This window comes from Panthera leo, chromosome B4, assembly GCF_018350215.1.
Source record: "Panthera leo isolate Ple1 chromosome B4, P.leo_Ple1_pat1.1, whole genome shotgun sequence".
Taxonomy (NCBI): Eukaryota; Metazoa; Chordata; class Mammalia; order Carnivora; family Felidae; genus Panthera; species Panthera leo.
In genome coordinates, this window is record NC_056685.1 from 134,762,224 (window position 1) to 134,784,123 (window position 21,900).

The 21,900-nt window shown below is 59.4% G+C and overlaps 1 protein-coding gene across 4 annotated transcripts in view; it reads right to left on the reverse strand.

Annotated features, from left to right (window-relative positions):
* NFAM1 (NFAT activating protein with ITAM motif 1) overlaps window positions 1-21,900 on the reverse strand; it is a 36,569-nt gene that overhangs the window by 4,104 nt on the left and 10,565 nt on the right. For 2 of the 4 annotated variants that reach the window (XM_042948007.1, XM_042948009.1), the window contains 4 exons: window positions 19,153-19,482; window positions 17,845-17,957; window positions 11,352-11,435; window positions 3,452-3,539 (listed from right to left, as the gene is read on the reverse strand). In XM_042948007.1, the coding sequence (XP_042803941.1) occupies window positions 3,452-3,539; window positions 11,352-11,435; window positions 17,845-17,957; window positions 19,153-19,482 (615 nt within the window). Of the gene's footprint in view, window positions 1-1,257; window positions 1,848-3,451; window positions 3,540-11,351; window positions 11,436-17,844; window positions 17,958-19,152; window positions 19,483-21,900 lie in introns of those variants that run through there. The other 2 variants (XM_042948010.1, XM_042948008.1) reach the window with 2 other exon arrangements.

Here is a 21,900-nt window from a genome sequence, read left to right on the forward strand (position 1 = left end):
CTGAGCAGCATGCCTCCCCTCCCCCCTAGTATGCCTCCCCTCCCCCCAACTCCCAACCCTGGCCTCTGCCTCTGGCCGTTGGAGTCCGCCTGTTGGAGCCCGGAGCCTGGAAGACACTTCTGCAGGCAGCTTCGCCCCCTGAACAGGCAAGGAATTTATTCAACTCCAGCCTCCTGGTGAGCAGGGCCCTCTCCACTCAGCCTTATAATCCCACTAGAGCCTTCCTTGCGCTGTGCTCACAGACCAGGCTCAGAACCAAGCTTAGAGGCTGTGGGCTGCCCTGTCCTGTGGGCCCAAGGAGGCTGCGGGCCAACCTAGCAGAGGGGCCGGGATTTCTTTCGAATGTCAGTCTGCTGCTTCCCCTCCCCCAAGACCCCCCAGCCCATCTACCCTGAGGGAAGGGCCTGACCTGCAGACCCAGTGCTGCCTTCAAGCTGCCCAGTACGGCTCAGGGACCAGGGCCCAGGGCCGGGGCTCATGCCTTGAGCCCCCCCCAGCGCCTCTAGACACGTTTGGGGTTTGTGTGCAAGGGCCCCTCCCTCAAGGACCTCTGGGAAGAGCGCGGGGGTGGGAGGGAGGATTTTACAAATGAGGTTGCGGAGAGCAGCAGGGGTGGAGGAGAGCAGGGGAGGGAAGGAGCAGAGCCCAACAGCCCAGGTGATCCCCACCCTTAGCCCCCTCCTGCCTGTGTAACGGGTTCCAGCAGGGCTGCTGAGGACTTGGAGCCCCAGAAACGGCTCTGTGCAAGCACTGAGGGCCACTGTCTGCACGGGGCCTGAGCTGCGGCCACATCGAGGGGGCCCTCCTGCAGCCCAGAGGAGCCCCAGGCACCAAACCACTCGGCTAGGCTAGAGCGTGTGAGGAGGTGCCCCGAAGCACTGGGGCAGGTGCACAAGGCAGACAGAGGGAGGAGGTGGGTGGGGTCCGCGGAGATCAGATGGTGAGGGCTCTGGGGGAAGGAGAAGTCGCTGAGGCCCTGAGGGTGGAGGAGGGCTGCAGGTGTTGGCAGAGCGTGTAGAGGGCCAGGCCGATGGGAGACGGCTTTGGGGTCCCCGTTGGGGGATGGAGAGCTTCGGGAGGTTCAGCCCGTTTGGCCAGCATCTGCCCCAAACGTGCCGGATCTGCTTCCTCAGCTGCCCTGCCTCAGGCCCCCAGCCTGATGACCGGCCCTCAGCCACCTCCTTGGCCTCTGGCTCTGTCCCAGAGCCCAGCCCCGCCTCTGCACAGCTCCTTCGGGCCCACACCCCATTCCTCCTGCGCCAGCCCCCTCCTCTACTTTGTGCGTCCGCCTTGTGCCTTTGACCTAGCTGGGCAGGGGCACGGAGGTGGGGTATTTGTGTAGTCGTTCCTTTATTCATCCCCGCGGATGCGCGCGCTCACGGCACCAACAAGTGTCCTTTGCTGGGAACCTCCCCGAGGAGCTCACGGTTGGCCTCGCCGGCTCAGGCCGTGGTGCAGGCTGGTGCCCAGAGAGCCCATGAAAGGGTACGGAGGGCTTGGGGAGGGGCTGTGTCGAGGAGAGCCTGTGAGGACTGAGGAAGGGCTCCCGGACAGAAGGGACAGTCTGGGCAAGGGCCAGATGTGAAACGCTGTGACCGGTGGGTCTGGCTGGGACACAGAAGGAGGGGGTAGGGGGCAGGCCAAGGCCGGAAGTGCCTTGAATGTGGGGGCAAGGTGATGGGATGCCCCTGGGGCCTCACTCCTGGGATAGGACAAGTCCTGTGGAAGGAGGAGCTGCTGTGGGGCATCTGATCCAGGGCGAGACCGAAGGGCCCGTGGAGCTCATCCTAGAGATTTTCATAGACCAGGTTAAATTCGCTGTCATTCGTAAGTCTGTGCATTTTCTCCTGGGGAAAAAAAGGAAGGAAGGAAGGAAGGAAGGAAGGAAGGAAGGAAGGAAGGAAGGAAAGGTAGGACACCAGGAGAGAAGGAGTGGAGAAAGGAAGAAAGACAAAGAATAGGTAGGAAAAGAACAAAGTTGTACTAATGCAATTTTAGTCAGAGGCGCAGCTCTGACTGGGAGGCCTGTCCTTGTCCCCAAGGCCACCTCACCAGTCTCTTCCTCCACTCCACCCACCCTTGCTCTCTGCCCTCCAGCCCTTCCGCCTCCCCACATGCTCTTCCCTCTGCCTTGGGTGTTCCCCCACCCCACCAACTCCCCGACCACCACCTACTCCCCCTGCAGGGTTTGGTTCAGCGCCCCCGAAAACCCCCTCCCCTGGCCCTAGTCCGATGCCTCCCCCCAGCACACCCCTCACAGGGGGCGGCAAATGCCTCTGTTTGTCAGTGACTGTTCCTGCAGACCCGAGGCTCCCGAAGGGGCCAGCCGTCCTGGCGACACCTCAGAGCCTGGCACAGGGCGGGCACTGCCTAGGATGGCCCAGACATCCTTGGGGGTCTCGGCATGGGGAAGCCCTGCTTCCAGTCAGGGCCCAGTTCAGGGCTGAGTAGAGCACGGGCTTGGAGAAGAGGCATCAACAATGCCAGCCTGGGCCTCCTGGGCTGGAGGGGAGGCCAAGTTCCAGCTCCCTCACTTCTGACGGCTCTTCCAAGATGCCCGTGGGCCCACCCACTACCCAAGGGCTCCTGTACTGGCTCGATGAACCCCCTGCACCTTATGATGCCCAAAGCTCGGGCGTCGACATTACTTAACCTGGAACTCATTCGAATTCAGGGCAGTTGGTGTTGTAGGAAAGGGTCACTCATCCAGTTTACAGATGAGCAAACAGGTTTCAGAGAAACCATGACCAGTGGCGCCTGGGTGGCTCAGTCGGTTGAGCGTCTGACTTCGGCTCAGGTCATGATGTCCCCGTTCGTGGGTTCAAGCCCCGCGTCGGGCTCTGTGCTGACAGCTCAGAGCCTGGAGCCTGCTTCCCTCTCTCTCTGCCCCTCCCCCGCTTGTGCTCTGTCTCTCTCAAAAATAAACATTAAAAAAAAAAACAGAGAGAGGGAGAGAAAGAATAACGATCAAGTGATATGCCTTGGCCTCCATCATGATGAACACGGACCCCTGACCGGGCCAGCTCAGGCTGGCACCAGCCCCGACACCAGCTTCCAACTTTAGCCAGTGTCAGCCTGGGGACAGCTGGAAACCTAATAACCCCTGCCCGATCGACCAGTGTAGACATTGCTCACACCGCAAAGACCCTACGGGGCCCCAGTACCACGTTTGACCCTCATGGCAAGTCTGTGACTCAGTTTACAGAGGAGGGGACTCGGGCTCGGAGGTAAGCCCCTCGGCCAGGGCCGCGCAGCTGCCTGGGGACAGAGCAGGGGTTCAAACCCACTAGTCCTCTTAACCACTAGGCCACCTGCCTAGGGGAGAGGGCTCTGATTCGACTGCAAGAGGTTCACTCCTGTGGTCCCATTTACCCCCATTTCACAGATGAGGAGAGAAGGTCCCATGGAGTAAGAAGGGGAGCCAGGCACGCTGCCCCACCCCCCTGCATACCTGGGAGACAAAGCTCTGGTTTGGGGGGCAGGCTGCTGGGCACGGTCTGGATGCAGGAGTAGACTTCAGTGTCTCTGCCCTGTAGAGACTGTGGGAAAGGGCAAGGGTCAGAGGAAGGTGACCTGGGGGGCAGGGACTGGGTCCCAGCAGCCAGGCCTCCCCGTTATGATCACCTCTGCCTGCGGGCACCCAGGAAACAGAGCCCTTTGGGCCACAGCCTGTGAGGGGACAGTTACCTCGCCCAGCTACGTCACGCACGGCCATACCACTGTACCTTTGCCCCTGCCCTCCTCTCTCTCGCGGAACCGCTTTGCCCTTTCCCACTTGTTCATGGACACTCTCCTCTCTGTGCCCCCTGTTATCTGCCTCACACCATCTCAAGGTCTTCTGCTCAGCCTGGGTGGGCCCTCTACAGGCTTCTGCCAGGGGCCCAGAGCCACTCCCACAGTCCTTGCCGGTCCTTAGGCCCTCCAGAGCCTGGTTGCCAGCAGTCCCAGCCATGACACCCATGGCCGTGGTTCCAATAGGATGCCCTCCCGGCACCTGTCCTCACTCCCTGGGTCCAAAGCCGCCGCACCCATGAGGGTCCTGGCCACCCATCCACCCCTATAGGATTCCTTTGACACCCCCACCGCGGCCCCTGCTCACAGATGACTTAGGCACCTGCCGGGTCATACACCTCTCCCATTAAGCTGTACCTGGTGTGTGTCTGGGTCACTGAACCTACAGCTTGCTGGGCATGCTTGGAGACTGGCACCACAGGAGCTATGATGAGGGGGCTCCTTGCTCACCAGGGCGTGTGCCTTGAGGCCACAGTTACTCTTGGCCTAGCTATGAACAGCCTGGCCAGAGGTGTCAGGATGGTAGAAAGAGCTAGGCCTTGAAATCAGACAAGAGTAAGCGTGGCTCTCAGCTCTGACCATGTGCCAGCCCTGGACAGCCCCTGGAACTCTCTGTGTCTGAGTTTCCTCACCTGCGAGATGGGAATAATCATATTTTACCTTGCAGGCTCAAAGCACGATTAAATGAGAGATTGTATGTTTGGCACAGGGTTTGGCAAATAGTAGGTGCTGAACACCTACTGAAGGACTATGAGTTGAGCAATCGTCCGGGGAGGCTTGGTGCCTCCCTCCCCTCTCTGCGGTCAGAGCCTGGACCCTCCTCCAGACTCTGCGGTGGCACCCGGGTCCCATGCGAGGAGCAAACGCTGTTCTTCGGGGTTGGCACATCAGAGCCACCAACGGCCTCGGCGAGAGGCAGGAACCTTCCCTTCCCGCGCGCGCGCGCGTACATGTCATATGGAAGCCGGCTGGTTGCCAAGGAGGTGGTTTCCCTGGCAACAGGCAAGCAGGGGTTGCCGAGGCAGGCTGGAGAGACAGGTGGTGCTCTGAGGCAAGGGAGGGGGGAGGTGGGGAGGAGAGGAGGGAGGGAGGCGCTGAGAGGTAGCAGTGCATGAAAACCCGAGTAATAAACCGTTGGCGCTCCGGAGACCCTCACTTCAAGGGCATCACACACAGAGATGCCTAGGCAGCCCTGGGGATCAGTTCAAGGGGCCCTGAGTCAGGGGTCTTGAGGAGAGGGGCTTCTGACCCTCCTCCGGGGAGGGAAGGGGGCCAGACTGCCCCAAGGAGAAGCCCCATCTCCAGTGCAAGGCGACCTCTAGGGCCCCTGCTCAGGCCTCTCTGGTCTTCAGGCCTGCCTGGCACACAGAATAGGCATCTGCTACTCAGCAGCCCTGTGCCCCCAGCCTCTGTCCGCCAGACCTGGATCTCCTCCGAGCTGGCAGCCCTTCCAAGCTGGACATTTCCAGTCACAGAGTGAAGGGAAAAAAGGGCCTCCCTGCTGACATCTCAGCAGGGGAGCCGGTCTGGGGTCCCACGGGTGGCTCCCTTCTCCCTCACGTCCAGCCCACGTGGGCTGCCTGTCACACATGAGCCCAGAGAGGCTCAAAGATGTCTCGGGTCACACAGCCCCCTTGGGTGGCAGAGCCAGGATTGAAACTCAGGCCTCCTGCCCCAGCTCCATGCACTCCCCCTGGGCCAGGCAGCGGCTGGGGGACTTCTGAGACACAGAAGAACACCCTGTCGCGGGACCCCACCGGCCTCTGACCCTGCTGAGGGCAGGAGAGGCAGGGGGGCTGAGGGCAGGGCAGGCTGCAGGGGTCGCTGCCAGTTAGCAGCTGCTGAGTGAAGCCTTTGACAAGCCCTGACCTGCTGGGCTGCATTTGCATTCAGGGTGTGACCCGCTTCGCTGGGCTGTGAAATGCCTGGCGGCCTGGGGGCTCCGCACCTCCTAGCCTTCCTTGTTGGTGATGGGAACTGCCTCCCTCGGGGTGTGCCTGCTGGGAGAGGACTGCCCTGGCCTCTCAAAGGGCTGCACTGGGCTGGGCCGGGCTGGGCTGGGCTACAGCAGGGCTGTGCTGAGCTAGGCTGGCCTGAGCTGGGGCGGCTCGGGAACGTACTGTGCTCAGGCCATGCTGGCCTGTGCTGTGCTGGGCCAGGGCTGTTTGTCTGGGACCCGGGCCCCCCAAGTCCTTTGCTTCCTGCTGCTCTGTGGGCCACAGTGCTGACCCAAATGGCTGTCAGTGCTGAAGTGTGGAGTCAGTGGCAAAGCCTTCCTCCAGGTCAGCTGAAGCCAAAGCTGAAGTCAGCTGCCCCGGGGCCAGGACCTAGTACGAGGGTTCTAGACATAGGTCCCCCTGTAAGACCTACCCCTCCCTGTGACCAGGAAAACACAGGAGCTGCACTCTTGCGGGCACCTGCACTTAGAGACTTGCACAACGCACTCTGGGGGCAGCTGGGGGCAATTTGGGGGTGTTGTGCCAAAAGGGGCAGCACTCATCGGAGAAGAAGTACCTCTGCTGTAGGTCAAGGTCCTGGCATGTCTGAAATGAATGGCCCACTGAGGGGACAGGAGTCCGGGGAGGCAGGGCTGGAAGAGCCCTCCAACGAAGGCTGCCAGGCTGAAGAGCTGGCAGTGGGGAGTCCCTGGAGGCTTCTGAGTGGGAAGCGACCGCATCGATGGTGTGTTAGTGAGGTCCCCCCGCTGCAGTGGGCAGGAAGGAGGGCAGCAGGCCAGGCTGAGGATGTAGCAGAGCTGAGGGAGGTGTTCCGCAGAGCAGATGCCCCCCATGTGCCCCGGGGTGCCCAGCACCGAGCCCCGTGGAAACCCAGGCATCTGGAGGGTAAGAACGGCCCTCCGCTTGTCCATATGGCACTTGACTGCTAGGCACCCACTGTGTGAGACAAACCACAGTCACAAAAGTAAGAGGTGGCCATAAGGACCACAGAGGGACACGGAGAAGGAGGATAGGGAGGTTGGGGTCGTGGAGGGGGTGGGGAGCTTGTATTCTAAAAGGGAGGTCAGGAAAGACCTCATGGCCAACGTGCCATCTGAGCAGGGTGCCAGGGAGGGAGGGAGCAGCCCCCATGGACAGCTGCAGAAAGGACACTCCGGAACAGAGGGCATGGCCGACAGCGAGGCCCCGTGGTGAGGGAATGCCTGGTGTTTGGGAACAGCAAGGAAGCCAGTGTGACAGGAGAGAGGGGGAGACCATGAGGGCAGAGCTCGTGGAGGCTCTGTCGGGGGCTCTGACATCAACTCTGAGTGAGGCAGGAAACTTGGGAGGTTGGTGGCACTTGTGAGAACGTGCTCCCCAGACCTCCAGGCCCAGGGACCAGTACTGACCAGGGGCCCCGGCTGCGGGGCTCTGGAAGCCATCATCATGGGTACACGGAGGCCACGGAGGCCCTGGGGCCTCCTCCCAGCCGGTGGCCAAGCACAGTGGGGGTGCCCGCACAGCCTCCTGCCCTGGCAAAGGACCTCCTCTCACGCGCGTGCGCACTCCCACCGGCCTTGCCGAGCCTTCCCTAGACCGTGCGGCCTCGGGACTTCCTCTCTGCCGTCCTTCCCACTTTCCTCACTCAGGACCAGCTCTGCATTGGTCTAATGGCTCGCCCAGCCTTCCCCATTTTCTCCCACAGGTGGTTTCCTTACTAAGACCATTTCAGGTTCGCCCCAGCTCTGTGGCTGCTTCTCTGACTCCCCAAGGGCCCCGAGCAGAGCGAATGTGATCTGTGCTTGAGCAAGATCGCTCTGGCTGCTGCCCAAGGACAAGGATAACAATAGGCCAGCTGATCAGAAACCAACGGCAAGGCAGCAGACAAGAAAGGGTGGTGGGGGGCGGGGATTCCGGACATGCTATGAAACGCGATGCGCTGCCAGATCAGATATGAGCCGTGACAGAAACAAGGGAAGGACGACTTCCAGGGCTCAGCCTGGACAACTGGAAGGCTGGAGCAGTCCGTCCCTACAACGAGGACCATGAGTCGAGGCACCTCAGTGGGTAAAGACCTGGAGGCTGGTCTGAGAGAGAAGCCGGTGACTCGGATGGAGGGACTCTGGTGTTCAGAGGAGGTGTCTGGGCTGGACGTAGAAACGTGAGAGTTGTCAGAATATAGATGGTGTCAAACCTTAAGGTTGAGTGAGATCACCCAGGGGTTGAAGATGGGGAAGAAGATCAAAGAGAAAGGGTCCCAGGACTGGACTCTGATGTTGAGAAGTCAGGGTTCCACGAGGAACCAGTGAAAGAAGCTAAGGAGGCCCCGGCAGTGAGTCTGAGGAGGGGGCATCACGAGGGTGTAGAATGTTCTGGAAGCAAGGAAAGAAAGTGTGTCAAGGAGGGAAGAGAGTTTGGTAGATGCTGCTGATTCATTAAGGAAGATGAGGACCAGGATTTAATCCAATGACATTTGGATGTAACAAAGTGGAGGCTGATGGTGACCTTGAGGAGGAAGATTTTGATGAATACCTGGGCAAGAAGCCCTCCTGAGGGGGGTCGGAAAAGGAGAGAGAGGAACTGAAGACAGAGAGTTTTGACATTTCTGTTACGAGTCGTGGAGAAAGGGCAGGGTCACTGGAGAGGGACGTGGGCTCGATGTAAGAAATCCAGGATGGAAGAAACCATAGCACGTTTGCAAGCTGTAAATGCAATATTCTCCTGTTAAACCCTACTTTACAGATTAGGGAACCAAGACTCAGAAAGTTTAACAGAACCTATGAGCAAAAGAAGTAGGCTTCGAACCCCAGTCTGCCTGACCCAGTCCAAATCCATGCCCCTGAATAGATTACTTTTAAAAAAACAAATTGGAGTGGTACAGCTTTTTTTTTTTCCTCATGCCACAATATATCATGAGTATTTTCCCACATGAATAAAAAGGAAGACTTGACATAATTAAAAGGAGAAATATACAAATATACAAAGAGATGGACAGATTTAACTCACTTCTCTTAACATCTGATAGACCAAAAACAAAAAGTGATAAGGAAATGGAATATTTTATACAGCACGATCAACAGACTCGACCCAATTAACACACGTAGAACACCTAGTCAGCCGTGCACAATGCAAGTTCTTTGCCAGTGCACACAATACAGGCTGAGCCATAAAGTAAGTTTCGAGAGACTTCAAAGGATTAAAATCATACAGACTATATTCCCTGATCACAGTGGAATTGGCGAGAAATAAAAAATGGAACAATGACTAGAAAGTAATTAAACGTTTGAAAATGAAACAAAATACTTTTAAACAACCCATGGGGTAAGGAAGAAATCCCAACAGAAAATTTAAACTGAAAGATAATAAAAGTATGACATATCAAAATTTGTGGGATACAGCTAAAGCCATAATTAAAGGGAAGTTCATAGCTTTTAGTGCATAGATTAGAAAAGAAGAAAGATTGGGATACCTGGGTGGCCCAGTCGGTTGAGTGTCTGACTTCAGGTCATGATCTCACGGTTCGTGAGTTCGAGCCCTGCATCACAGAGCCTGCTTTGGATCCTCTGTCCCCCCCCCCCCCCACCTCTCTGTCCCTCCCCTGCTCACTCTCTCTCTCTCTCTCTCTCAAAAATAAACATTAAAAAAACCAGAATTAATGAATTCAACAAGGTCACTCTATATAAAGTCAATATGCAAAAGCCAATCATATTTCTACATACTTACGATAGACAATTAGGAAATAAAATTGAAATGGGGCTAGCACCTGTATCTGAAATCCCTAACGTGAGACTCAATGACATAACAGGTGTAGAATCCTACCACAGTGCCTGGCACATAGTAGGCACTCAACAAACGCTCCTGAAGTCATCACCCCTGTCGTTAAAGTCATGCCTACCTGCCCAGCTGGTAGGGACCGGCCTCAAGGACTCCCAAAGTCTGTGGCCTCCCTTCACGTCTCCTTTCTTGTCCCGAAATCTCTTGAAACCACCCCTTAACCCCGCGGGGCCGTTGGGCTTCTTTTGCACACCCTGGAGAAGTCTGCCTGAGCCTCGGAGAAATCTAAACACGGGCAGGAAAAAGATGTTCCGTGCAGAAGTGAGTCTCTTCCATTAAAACCACGCTGGTAGAAGGATATTTATTCATGTGGAAAGATGTTCATGAGATACTGCAACACGAACAAAAATAGCTGTACTACTCCAATAAAAAAAAAAAGTACGTGTGAGTGTGTATATGGGTCTCTTTGTATGTATTTATAGAAAAAAGACTGGAAGGTATAGAAGTCGATGTTACTCGTATTTATCCTGGAAGAAAATAGGCTTAGGATGATGGTTATTTTCTTCATAGACATACATACATATATAATAGAGAGAGAGAGAGAGAGAGAGAGAGAGAGAGATCGTGTGTGTGTGTGTGTGTGTGTGTGTGTGTGTGTGGAGAGAGAGAGAAATGTTTTTATTCAAAAGCTGACACCAGCATCCCTCACAGGGAAAATACCCTGAGTCGTCAAGAGAGCAGAGGGGACATGGGGAAGTCTGGGACCACGTGGGAAAGTGGCTGGTGGAAATTCCCCGGACTGGAGGGCTGGCCGTGTTCTGTTCCATTTGGAGCTGTTGGTGCTGGAGGGACCTTGCCTTTGCCCCATCCCCAACTGTCCCCATCCTCAGGAAGTAGGGCCATACTCTGAGTGCCCTCTGTGTGGCCCCGCGTCTCCTGCGTGTCCGGGTGGTGGGAACAGACCAGCGACAGCAGGTCCCGGCAGAAACGTGCAGGGACAGCCCTCGAACACGCCCCTGGGGAGCCCGCAGGTCCCCGGCAGGGCTTGGTACCTCCAGGTGTGGAGCCGAGATCCTGACCTGGCAGCTGTCGGTCTCATGGTGCCGAGAGCCCAGCTGACACTGGGTGGCATTTATTCACTTCCTCTACAGTGAGCATACGCTGCTTGTGGAACTAAACTAGACGTAGCTGAAAAGGCACGGTTGTCACCTTCCCGGCCGCTGGGCAGAGAGGGGCTGCGTGGGGACCGTGGGGACCGGTGGGCGGGCTCACTCACACCCCGCGGGAGCGCCAGGCTGAGCCTCCCCCAGGTAGATACGAAGACAGGTACAGCGACAGGAAATGCTTATGACACGACATCCCAGCTCATCCCAGCTCGTGTCTCTGCTTGATTTTAAGGAGAAGCAATGCCTGCGTGTGGGGGAAGGGAGGTGTGAAAAACTGAAAAGCGTTGATGTGTTAAGGGCTTGCGATGGCGCCTGACCTTTCCCTCTTTCTGCTGTTTGCTGTGATGCTGTTCGTGCAATAAAAACAGGAAAGAGCTGCTGAGCCGGTCAACGTCACTCATTCCTCCCCACCTCGTGCCCCGGCTGGCCCCTGTCCCAGAAGCGGAGGGGCGTGCCAGGGAGCGGGGCCCGGGGCCACCTCACAGCTCCCTGCCCGCCAGGGGCCAGGGGCCACACGCTTGCTCATCTTCGCAGAAATCCCGCCAGGTTAGAATTCTTGTCCCCAGTTTGCGGGCTGGGAACTGGAGGCTCAGAGGTCACGCAGCCGGTGCATGGCTGAGCCGGCCCCGGCCCCTGTGCCAGGCCTGAGAGAGGCAGAGGGAGCCCAGGCCCCAAGACTCACTGTGTAGATGGATTCGGCCACAGGCTGCTCCTGGCCGTGGGCGGTGCCGGGGTCCAGGTGCTTCGGGGGAGCCCGCATCTGTCCCTTCGAGGAAAGGAGTCGGGCGTCAGGGCGGGGGATGGGCAGCTCCCACCGCGCAGACCCCCCCCCCCGCCCCGGGGGGGAAAAATAGCAGATTGTCACCAGGCCGCTCAGAAATTGATCACTCAGCACCTCCTCCCACCCACCTTCCCCCAGGAAACGGGGCAAATGCCGCCAAGACCCACGTCCAGCCACCCATCTGCCTGCGCTTACGGAGCGGTCAAGACCCCCACGGGGTCAGCCAGTGCCCGGCTCAGGGGAGACAGGCAGTGCAGGACACGGTGACAGGGCCCCTGGCTACGGAGCTGACTGCTGTGGGTGGTCCGATGTCCGGTGCCACTCTGCCCCTCATTGGCCCTGTGACCTCCTTCATGCCACTTCCCCCCTCCGGGCCTCACTTTCTCCAGCAAGAACCCTCCTTCGCGAGATTGTTGCAGAGAGGCGGGGAGGTGGCCAGGGCACGAGTACTTGGCACTCAGTCCTCAGCCAACCAACACACGCCCGTCAGCCACCTCCTGTTGGCCGGGTGGTCCAAAGAGGTGGACGCCATCCCCGCGTTCCTGGAACCGAGGACCCCGTGGGGAGACGGACAATAAACTCCCAGTTTTGCCAAAACAGGGTTCATGCGCTGACCGACAGGACAGAGAGCCTCCGGCGCACTCGGGGGGGGGGGGGGCACGCCACTCACCTGGCAGAAAGGGGGTTTTAACCCTGAACGCTGAGGAGCTACGTCGGGCAAGAGAGGGAGGGGAGGCAGGCAGAGGGAACGGCATGTGCCAAGGCCCTGAGGTCTCGAGGAACTTCAAGAGAGTCAACGTGGCCAGAGAGAGGCGAACCTGTCGCAACGACCAGGGCTGAGCTAAGTGTGGTCTCGGTGGAAAGCGTCTGAGCGCTTCCAGCGGGAGGACGGCCCTCCTCGTGGCAGGCACCACACCGCCACCAATGGAGCCACGGCGGCCTCGTCTCGGGGCAGGGGCTGATGAAAAATCCTGGCCGCCTGCCCGTCCCCAGCCCATTTACTCGGATTAGCTCTCCAGAGCTCCTCAACTGTCAGGCAGAAGCCGGCGCCACCCCGGTCGCAGCCTAATCATCGCCCAGGAGAGGAAGGCTCACCGGATGCCAGGTGGGGCCCTCTCTGCGTGCTTCCCCCGCCCTACCTCATGTGCTTCTCAACACACCGGCAAGACAGGTTTTCACGTCACCTCTGTTCCCCACGTGAGGACGGGGAGGCTCAGAAAGGGCAGGCGACCCGCCTGAGCGACCCCCCCCACCCCGGAGCCGGAAGGGGCAGAGGTAGGATTTGAACCTGGGTCCGTGTGATTCACCAAGACGGCCGACCTGGGAGTATCAGTTTTCGCCTCTCTGTTTTGTCCGAACGTGCGGGTCTCGTGGGCGGTTAGATAGGCCTTGGCACCCGCGTGGCACTTCACAGCTTACAAAACAGCCCTGAGACTTGCTCTCATTTGATTCTCTTTACTGCCTGCGGAAGTAGACCCTACAGAGGGGGAAACTGAGGCATGTCTAGCTAGTCAATGACCGCCTTTGCACGGAACCTAGGCGTCCTGTTCCAAATCTAGTGTCCCTCCCCTGCACCATCTGTCACAGAGGCCATGGCTCACCTCAAGACAGCCGGGGGCCTGGTGCCTCTCCCCTCGCTGACCCTGCCAAGGCTGGTGGGTGCGAGCTCATGGGCAGGGGCTCTTCTGGGCCCTGGGGGGGGGGAGGGGGGGAGGGGCAAGACCCAAACCCGTCCTCGTGGTGCTTCTCCTGAGACCAGTGGGGCCACCAGGCAGGTAAGTACCATTGTGGGGGTGTGGGAGGGAGCCCCAAGACTGCCAGGGGGCCGGGGCAGATTTCGGAGGGCTTGCCCTGTCTCCCGAGGATGGGAGAAGAGTCTGAGAAAGTGTCACAGGCCACGGGGACAACGCATGGAATAGCATGAGGGCAGGAATATCCCGTGTCGGGGACACGCTCGAGGATGGACTGTCTGATGGAAAATAGCCGATGGAAGTGAAAGACGAAGGCAGCAGACGAGCAGGAGGCTGGCGAGGGCGTTGCCACACGAGGCGGGGTCCACAGTGTCTTCCCTCGGAGGGCAGGGAAGCCACCAGATTTGGTGACATTTGCATTTTCTAAGGCTTCTCCACTCCCGCCGGTTTGGGTGGGCTGCAAGTGGCGAGGGGCGGGAAGGGGAAGAGGCAAGAGATCTCCAGGAGTGGGGGGGGGGGGGGAGTCCTGGGCTGTGGCGCAGAGGGGGTGCCCCCCGAAAAATCAGATGAGTGCATTTTGTTTCGGGGCTGGGGAGGCTCCGCCCCTTGGAGCCAGCCTTGCCCTACCCAGGTGCCTTGTTCCCTGCCATCAACATGTGCCCTTCCAGTTGGGCTTTTCAAATGAATACACCAATCCGTGTGGCCGCCAGCAGCTCAGGAAACCTGTAGAGCCCCAGCTTCCCCCTCTGTGAAATGGGAACAATCCCGTCGCCTTGCCTACCTCACAGCCTGGCCGTCTTCGACTCATCTTCCAGGTCTCAGTGCTCACTTACTCAGCCACTCCTCCCACAAGCACTGAGCATGTGTCAGGCTTCCCCCTGGCAAGGGGGAGACGAAGTCCCTGCCCTCTAGGGCTTAAGTTACGGTGGCGGAAACAGTGGCAAACACAAAGCACAGGTGTGGGGAGCAGGGCCGGAGGGGACAAGAGTGGAAGCAGGGAGACCAGTGAGGGGTGACGGCAGCCCCAGGCTGGGGGGCGGGGCAGGGGAGAAGGGGCTGGATCGCAGACAGATTGTGGGCAGGGCTTGCTGTGGGGGAGGGGGAGGAGCCCAGCACAGCTCTAAGGCTTTGGGCTGAGCATCTGGGGACATGGTGCCATTTGCAGAGACAGGGCAGATCTGGATGCTAAAGAGTGATGTCAGGTGCGGACGCCTGTGGGCCTCACACAGCGGGCCTGGTCTGGAGCTCGGGGAGGAGCCTGGGCAGCGTCAGGGGTGAGGAACATCACTTCAGGAGCAAAGCCATCACCAGGGAGTGTAGACCAAGTAGGGAGAGCACAGAAGAGGGGGCCTGAGACGTGCAATGTTTAGACATGTGTGACCAGCCCAGGGCTGCCCCGGGGGTCCTGGAACCCGGGGAAGAAGCCTGTGGCAGAGGAGGGAGACCTGCTGCGTCACATGCCCTCCAGGGCTGAGGACCGATCAGCCTGCTCCCGGGGAAGCCAGCCTTCATCCCCAAGCCGGGTGGGAGCCCTCCAGCCTGCTCTCGTGGCAGGAAATCATCGGCCTTTTCTGGGCCAGTGGCTCCTGGCTTCGATTCATTTCTCCACAGCTGCCTGTGCTCCTGGGGTCCTCTGTGCCTCCCCCTCCCTTCTCCTCTTGCCTCTTGGCCCCCATGGCCGACTGCCTGGCCTGGTCACGGGCTGGGAGGGCCCCCTGCATGCTCGGTTCCTGCACTCAGTTCAAACCATGCTGGCCTGCGAGGGGACGGGCCACTGGCGGCCATCCAACTCTGGAGCGGCATCCACGGGGTCTGCATCCCAAATTTGGATCCAGTTCCAGGGAGCTCTGGGGACACAACACGAAGGCAGCAGGAACTTGTGGCCTTCCGAGTTCTCTCTCCTTCAAGGCCGGGTCTTGCCCCAGCCCTTCCTTCCATACGTGCACGGAGGGAAGACAGGACGTGTCTAAGCACTTCGTTCCCCTGGGGGTCAGGCACCCAGCTGGTGCCTCGCAGACGCTGTCTTTTCCACCCTGGCCAGGTGAGGGGGAAAATCTATCCTTCTCCCGATTTCTGGAGGAGGAAACCAAGGCTCAGAGAGGGCTATGGCTCGAAGCGAGGGCAGGGACTGCATCTGTCTTGCTTTCCACTGTGTCTGGCACTCAGCCCAGTGCCTGGCATATACTAGATATTCGAGAGCTATTCCTGGAAGGAGGCAGGGAAGGTAGGAGTCATTGAAGCCAGGCAGCGGGGTGAGGGGCTGGGATTGGAAGTCAAACTGGGATCGGCTGAGTTTGACCCCGCCTCCCAAGACTTCCCTGAGCACCTACTCTGTGCCTGGTGCCTCCTTGGCCTTGCGGGACCCTAGACCCACTCATCACAATCCTGTTTTGCAGAACAGCGGCTGAAGCGGAGGCTCAGGGTCAAGGTCTCGCCCTGACCCGGCTCTGCCCTCCACCTGCTGTGCTTTGCGCCCACAGAAGCCGCTTGTGCAGTCACTCACATAAGCCTGGCGTGGGGGTCCGCAGACGGAGTGTGGGTCCCTCGCCACCCCCGCCTGAAGCACGGTTTCTGGGTCCACACCCCAGTTCCAGTAGACGTTCGCTGAGGGGCAAGCCAATCAAGAGCCGCCCTGCCCGTTGCCGTCATGGGAAGAGCAGAAGTGGTGCAGGATGAGAGCCAAGCTGGCACACAGTAGGTGCTCAGCACGTGTTGGTTGAGGGAGGGAGGGAGAGTGGGCCCAGTGGCGGGTGGGTCCCTGTCCTAATCCTGGGATTCCCGCGAGGCCCAGAGAAGCGTTTCCTGCCATCTTCTGCCTTCACTGCTCAGCTGTCCCTGTGGCCAGGCCAGGGGCAGGGGGTGGGGGGTGGAGGGCAAGGGCCCACGGAGCCGGCATGGCCCTCTCGGACCTCATGGCAGAGTCCGCACCTGGCCAGAGCAGAGTGGACCCCTTCTGCAGCTTGTCGGCAGGATGAGCCAAATTAGGAACAGGCCATGCCAAGGCCACAGCCCCCATCTGTGGCGTCCCAAAGCAGATCACAGGACAGGAGAGGAACTGGAGGGGCAGCTGAGGTTGTCACCAGGCTCTGGCCCACAGCTGGCGGGAGAGGCAGCCTCTGGAAGTTAGTGGCAGATAAAGTGGCCGCGTCCACCTTTTTTAAGACCTTGGAGCCTTCTCTGGGAGAGCGATTATGTCTCCAGCCTTGAAACGAGGTGGGAAACGGAGGCCCGGGTTCAAGTCCCAGGCCTGCCATCTCTCCCCCCACCTCCCTGCACTCAGGCCACGCGACCCACGTGGGTCTCCCTGCAGCTCCTGCCTCAGAGCAGCCACGCCTGCTGTTCCCCTGCGGGACACACTCTTCCTGGTGTCTGCCTGTCCCCCATCCTTCCGGGTGTGCTGTGGGGAGGTCCTCCCTGGCTATTGCTTAAAATAGCAAGCTCCCTCGTTCCACACTCACCACTCTCTTTGCTTTGCTATATTTTCCCCCAACACTGATCGCATCCGTTATGCTACTTATTTGTGTATTTGTTTATAGTCTGTCTCCCCTCAGCTGGAATACAAATTCGACGAAGGCAGGGATTTCCTGGGGATGAATTTTAGTCATTGCTGTAGCCCCAGGGCCTAAACAGGACCCAGAATTTAGTAGGTGCTCAATAAATAAGTGTTGAATGAATGAACGCATGAATTCCCATCTCAGGGTTCCGGGCGGGGGCGGGGTGCTTCCCTGGGTGTAGATAGGGACCGGCACTTTGGGTGCAGCTGCTGAAACTTTCTTGACCCAAGGAGCCCACATGGCTGTGCGAGAGCCCTCGCCCCACACTCAGGGCCTCAGCTGACTGAGATGTTCCCCAGGCTCGGCCCCCAAGGCGAGGAGCAGAGAAGCTCTTGGTCCCTAGAGGGGGGAGCAGTGGCCTGAGCTGCTCTGATTAAAGCCTTCAAGGAGCCAGGACAGAGGGTCCAAACCACAGCCCGGGGCCCTGATGGCCATCTTTGCACCCCAGAGCTGCACAGAACCTGGCACCCACTGGGTAACGCATTATTCTTTCACCCAGCATTTACCGAGCACCCACCACGCCTGGGCACGCGCGGAGCCACGGAAACAAGCTTGCCCTGGTGTCTGTCTTCATGGCACCTGCTGCCTGGCAGGGAGGGCGGGCAGGCGTAGAACGAGAAACCACAGGGCTGGGTGACAAGGACCGCGACAAGACCCCTGTGGGGAGGCAACCCCAGCAGGAGTCGGCCAGGCGTGGAGCTGGACCAAACCGCTCAATCCACCTGCCCTCCAGCCCTAATGGCCACGTGCTTTCTGCACCACCAGGGGAAAGTCACCCCCCTCTCTGGGTCTCACTTCCCAGGGCTGCACGGTGGGGAGACACCTCCCTCACAGAGTGACGGTGGGACACAGATGAGAGCAAATGCTTCTTCCTTCCTTCTGGGGAGCTGGGGACCCAGAAAACCCAGGACAGGGGCTCCTGATCTGGGGAGCTAGAAATGTTGGCATGTGGGCTTGAGGGTTCCACCAGATACCCAGAAGGGCCCATGACCTGGAAAAGGCTGAAGAGCCCTGGTTTGGAGCAACGAGATCGAAAGGCAGGGAAGGGGTTCCTAGTGCAAGAGGCCAAGGCCCACTGGGACACCGCGCCCCTGAAGCCGCAGGGAACGGGGTGGGGAAACAGCGCCGCTGGGTGGGTGCGTCCCCTACCTTCTTCCAGAGGAGCAGAGCCGTGACCAAGATGCTCAGGAGGGTCAGGAGGCCCGTGAAGCAAAAGAGCAGAAGCTTCTGGGCGCCCTGTGGGGGCTCTTGGTACCCTGTGTCTAGGAGGAGGGCAGGGAAGCAGAGGGTTAGTTCCCCCAGAAAGGCTGGGCACACCCCACCCGGCCAACCCCCGGGCCCCCAATTCCTATGTTCTCCTTTACCCAGGACTCCACTCACAACGCTCCCTGCCGAGGGACCCCCCCCCCCCCAAGCCCCCACCTCTACCAAGGTCCTTGCTTTTGGCTAAGCCCCTGTGTTTGCCGCCTTGATTCTGGTTAAGGGCAAGGACCACGTCTTTGCTTCTCAAGTGCCCCTGTCTCGGGCACCGATTGCCACTTGTGGGACCCTGGGTGAGTCATGCCATCTCCCAGGGCCTCCTGTTTGCCGCAGGTGAGACGGGGCTCACGCGGGCAGGTGCGGTGAGGGTGAGGGGCCGGGTTTGTCCTGGGCCTAGCCGGTGGCTGGCCTGCACCAGGGGTAGGTGAAGGGCACTGTCCATCCTTTTATCCTTCCCTCCCACCCTCCCTCCCTCCATCTGGCTGGCAGAAAACTGCAGAGTGCCAACCACGTGCCAGGCACATCAGTGTCTGTTATTTATCAAACACTTCCTATTACCAGACACCAGCCCTTGCACACAGGATCTCATTCTTCCCCGTAAGAGCCCTTGACGGGCAGGGTTTTGCCATGAAGGCCAGGCCCACAGCCGCACCCTGGCCAGCCCAGCTCCGTGGCGTTCCCAGCCCCCAGCCCCCGCTGGCGGGAGGCCCCGGGGCAGGTCAGAGAGTCATGGCTTTGCTGATAGGCTGTTCTTAACTGTCTATAGTCATCGCTCCTTTGAGGATGTGATGAAACTAGGAAGCTTTCCCAGAAATACGCACATGAGCCCAGAGCTCAGTCACGGGCTGCCACAGACACACACACACACACACACACACACACACACAGCAGCCCAACTTGTGCCCAGCCCCCCCGCCACGTTGTGCCGGAGGGACACCGAGACCCAGGGCCCAGTGGTTTCTCTCGGGTATCCCGTGGGGTGGCCAGAGGCATAGCTCCATCCCAGGCCTCTGTCCTTCCCGAACCGAGGTGGGTGTCGGCACGCCTGTGCGGCCAGGGGCTCCCCGAGGACACCCTGTTCTGTTTTGCCAAAGCTGGTAGATGAGATGTTCCCCGCTTTAGGTCCGGGGCCCCAAACCCTGCAGTGTGAACTCTCTGGGCCCTTCGCCCTGGGGAGACCCCGCGAGGGAGCCTCACCTCTGACCAGGATGAAGATTCCTTCGCTGATTCTTATCAAGTCTGGCCAGTGCACGGAGCAGTAGTAGGTACCGGTGGCTGACGCATTGGGCAGCTGGGGCGTGACCCAGCATTTCAGGCTGTGCGTCTGGTTCTCTTTGACCGGGTGGGATGAGCAGTTGATCTGCTTCTCAGAGCTCCTCTGACTCTGAAGGTCCACGTGAAAGTACCAGGCTGTGAAGTTCTTCAGTTCGGGGCTGTGCGGGTAGGAGATTTTGCAGCCAAAGGAGATGGCCTCGTTGGCCAGAGAGACCATGATGGGGGCGCCGATGTGGGTCACCAACTGTCCTCCTGCAGGGGAAGGAAAAGGAGAGAGCGGGAGCTTACCCTCCGGGCCGCTTCAGTCCCTTCTCCCTCCTGAAGGCCTCAGCTCACACTCCTACCTTGCCACGCAGCCACGGCGTGCGGTAAAGCCAAGTGCTTTGTACGTACAACCCTGCATCTCTCGGCACACCCAAGGCAAAGTGTGTAAGAGCTCCAGTTCACAGAGGGGAAGAGTCCGAGGGTCAGGGAGGTCACCCTGCTAGCTTTCAATCTCTCAGCAGGTAGGGAGTGGAGCTGTAGCCCTGCCCAAGGCAGGCAGACTCCAGACCCCACATTCCTAACCGCATCCCTACTCAAAGGCCGGGAAGCCACGTTGGATAAAAGTACCGGTTGGAAAAGACCCAAAGCTGCCGAAGGACAAGGAGTAAAAGAGGAAGGAGGCAGGAGACAAAATCAAGAAACCCTTCCTGGCAGGAAGAACTTCCTGGCAGAAGACACACAGAGGGGAGCCATGGCTCTCCCCTGCCTGAAGGAGGAGGCACGCCAGGCATCAGGAGGGACAAACCTTGCCCTGAGTCTGTCGCACCCAGCGGCGCTGTTTCCCCACCCCGTTCCCTGCGGCTTCAGGGGCGCGGTGTTCCAGTGGGCCTTGGCCTCTTGCACTAGGAACCCCTTCCCTGCCTTTCGATCTCGTTGCTCCAAACCAGGGCTCTTCAGCCTTTTCCAGGTCATGGGCCCTTCTGGGTATCTGGTGGAACCCTCAAGCCCACATGCCAACATTTCTAGCTCCCCAGATCAGGAGCCCCTGTCCTGGGTTTTCTGGGTCCCCAGCTCCCCAGAAGGAAGGAAGGAAGGAAGGAAGAAAGAAGCATTTGCTCTCATCTGTGTCCCACCGTCACTCTGTGAGGGAGGTGTCATCTGTCGCACCCAGATTCTGTCGGGACATTCCTTGCCCTGCCTAGCAAGGTCACGCTGGAGTCCTTCCCCCCTTCCCACCACGGCCACTTCCCGCTCTGCGTCCACCCCTGAGGCCCCTGGGCCTGGGACTCCCCCCTCTTCATCTGGCCTCCTCCCACCCAGTCCCCAGACTCAGCACGGGATCCACCCTTTCAGCCACATTGTCCCGTTTGGCCCTCCAGGCAACGGCACCAGGCCAGTGCTTCCTCCTGGGGGCCGGGAGGTTGGAAGCCAACCAAAACCACCAGGAAAGTGGTCTCGCCAGGGCCGGCGAGGAGGCTTCTCCGCCTCCCCCCCGCCCACCCACCCCAGGGCCTCCGCGTCTCTTCTCTGTGTGTCTAAGAGGCCTGGGGAGGCCAGACACGCTGTCACTACTCCAAGGCCACCTTCCTGTTTGTCCAAGCAGGAAGACGTTCATCCAGTTGTCTTCAAAATTATTTCCCCGTTTGAGGTATCCTTCTAGAAAATGATCTAACGTGCTAGTGTGATTAGGCCAATCTTTACAATTCGGGGGACATCTATAAAAAGAGATGGCCTTTGTTCTGCATTCTGCCAGGGTTCGTTATTTTACGGTCAGAAGGTTAGGATCGCGACAGCGCGTGGTCCCGGGTCAGGTCTGCCTCGGACAGGAGAGCCCCAGACCTCAGAGAAACCACACTCTCCAGCAGCGAAGAAGGAGGCAAGTCTCTGTCGACCAGGAAGGACGGACAACCTGGGAACAGCGGGTAAAAAACAAGGAGGAGGGGGGCAGGCCTGTCACTGCCGAGAAGGAGCCTGGGTCCTGGCCGGATGGTGCAGCCCACCGCCTCCAAGGCCTCTTGCTCTTATTGGGGTGTTAGCAACCCCGGAGCCCGGACCACAGCAGCCCGGCTGCCACCTAGGCTGTGCCAGCCCCTGCCCTGGCTGGGCACAGCTAAACACCACAACAACCCTTTGAGGCCACCACTGCAGCCCCATTTTGCAGACAAAGACCCCAGAGGGTCCTAGAGGCCCGGAGCCACGGAGTCCCTAAGTGGCCAAGCGGGATTTGAGCCCAGGCTTTGTCTGTGCTGAGGACGTGAAACCAGCCCCCGGACAAGGCGGGTAGTCGAGTCAGGGACACAGTCCAGTGTGGCCTGGCCTGGGGCTGGTTCACGGTGGCACCAATGCCACATGCAGATCCCTGGCCCAAGTCCCAGCTTCCCAGAGTTGGAGGCCAGGGGGCTGCGTGACAGAGAGCATGGGTGCCGAGAGGCTTGGAGAGGGCACCCGCCTGCCCTTTGGGCACCTAGGCCTCACCCCAGACCCAGAGGGGCTTCAGTGGGACCCTCTCAAAGCTTGGAGTGTGTCCCCCGGGGTGCCCACGCGGGTGGCACGGTGGCTGGTGTCCACCTCGCACCTGCTGATGGCCGTATCACCCTTCGGCCCTCGTTCAGGCAAAGGAAGTGTGTCCCCCGCCGGACGAGGTGGGTTGGGGCAGAGCGAGCTCCCTGGGGACCCTCTTGCATT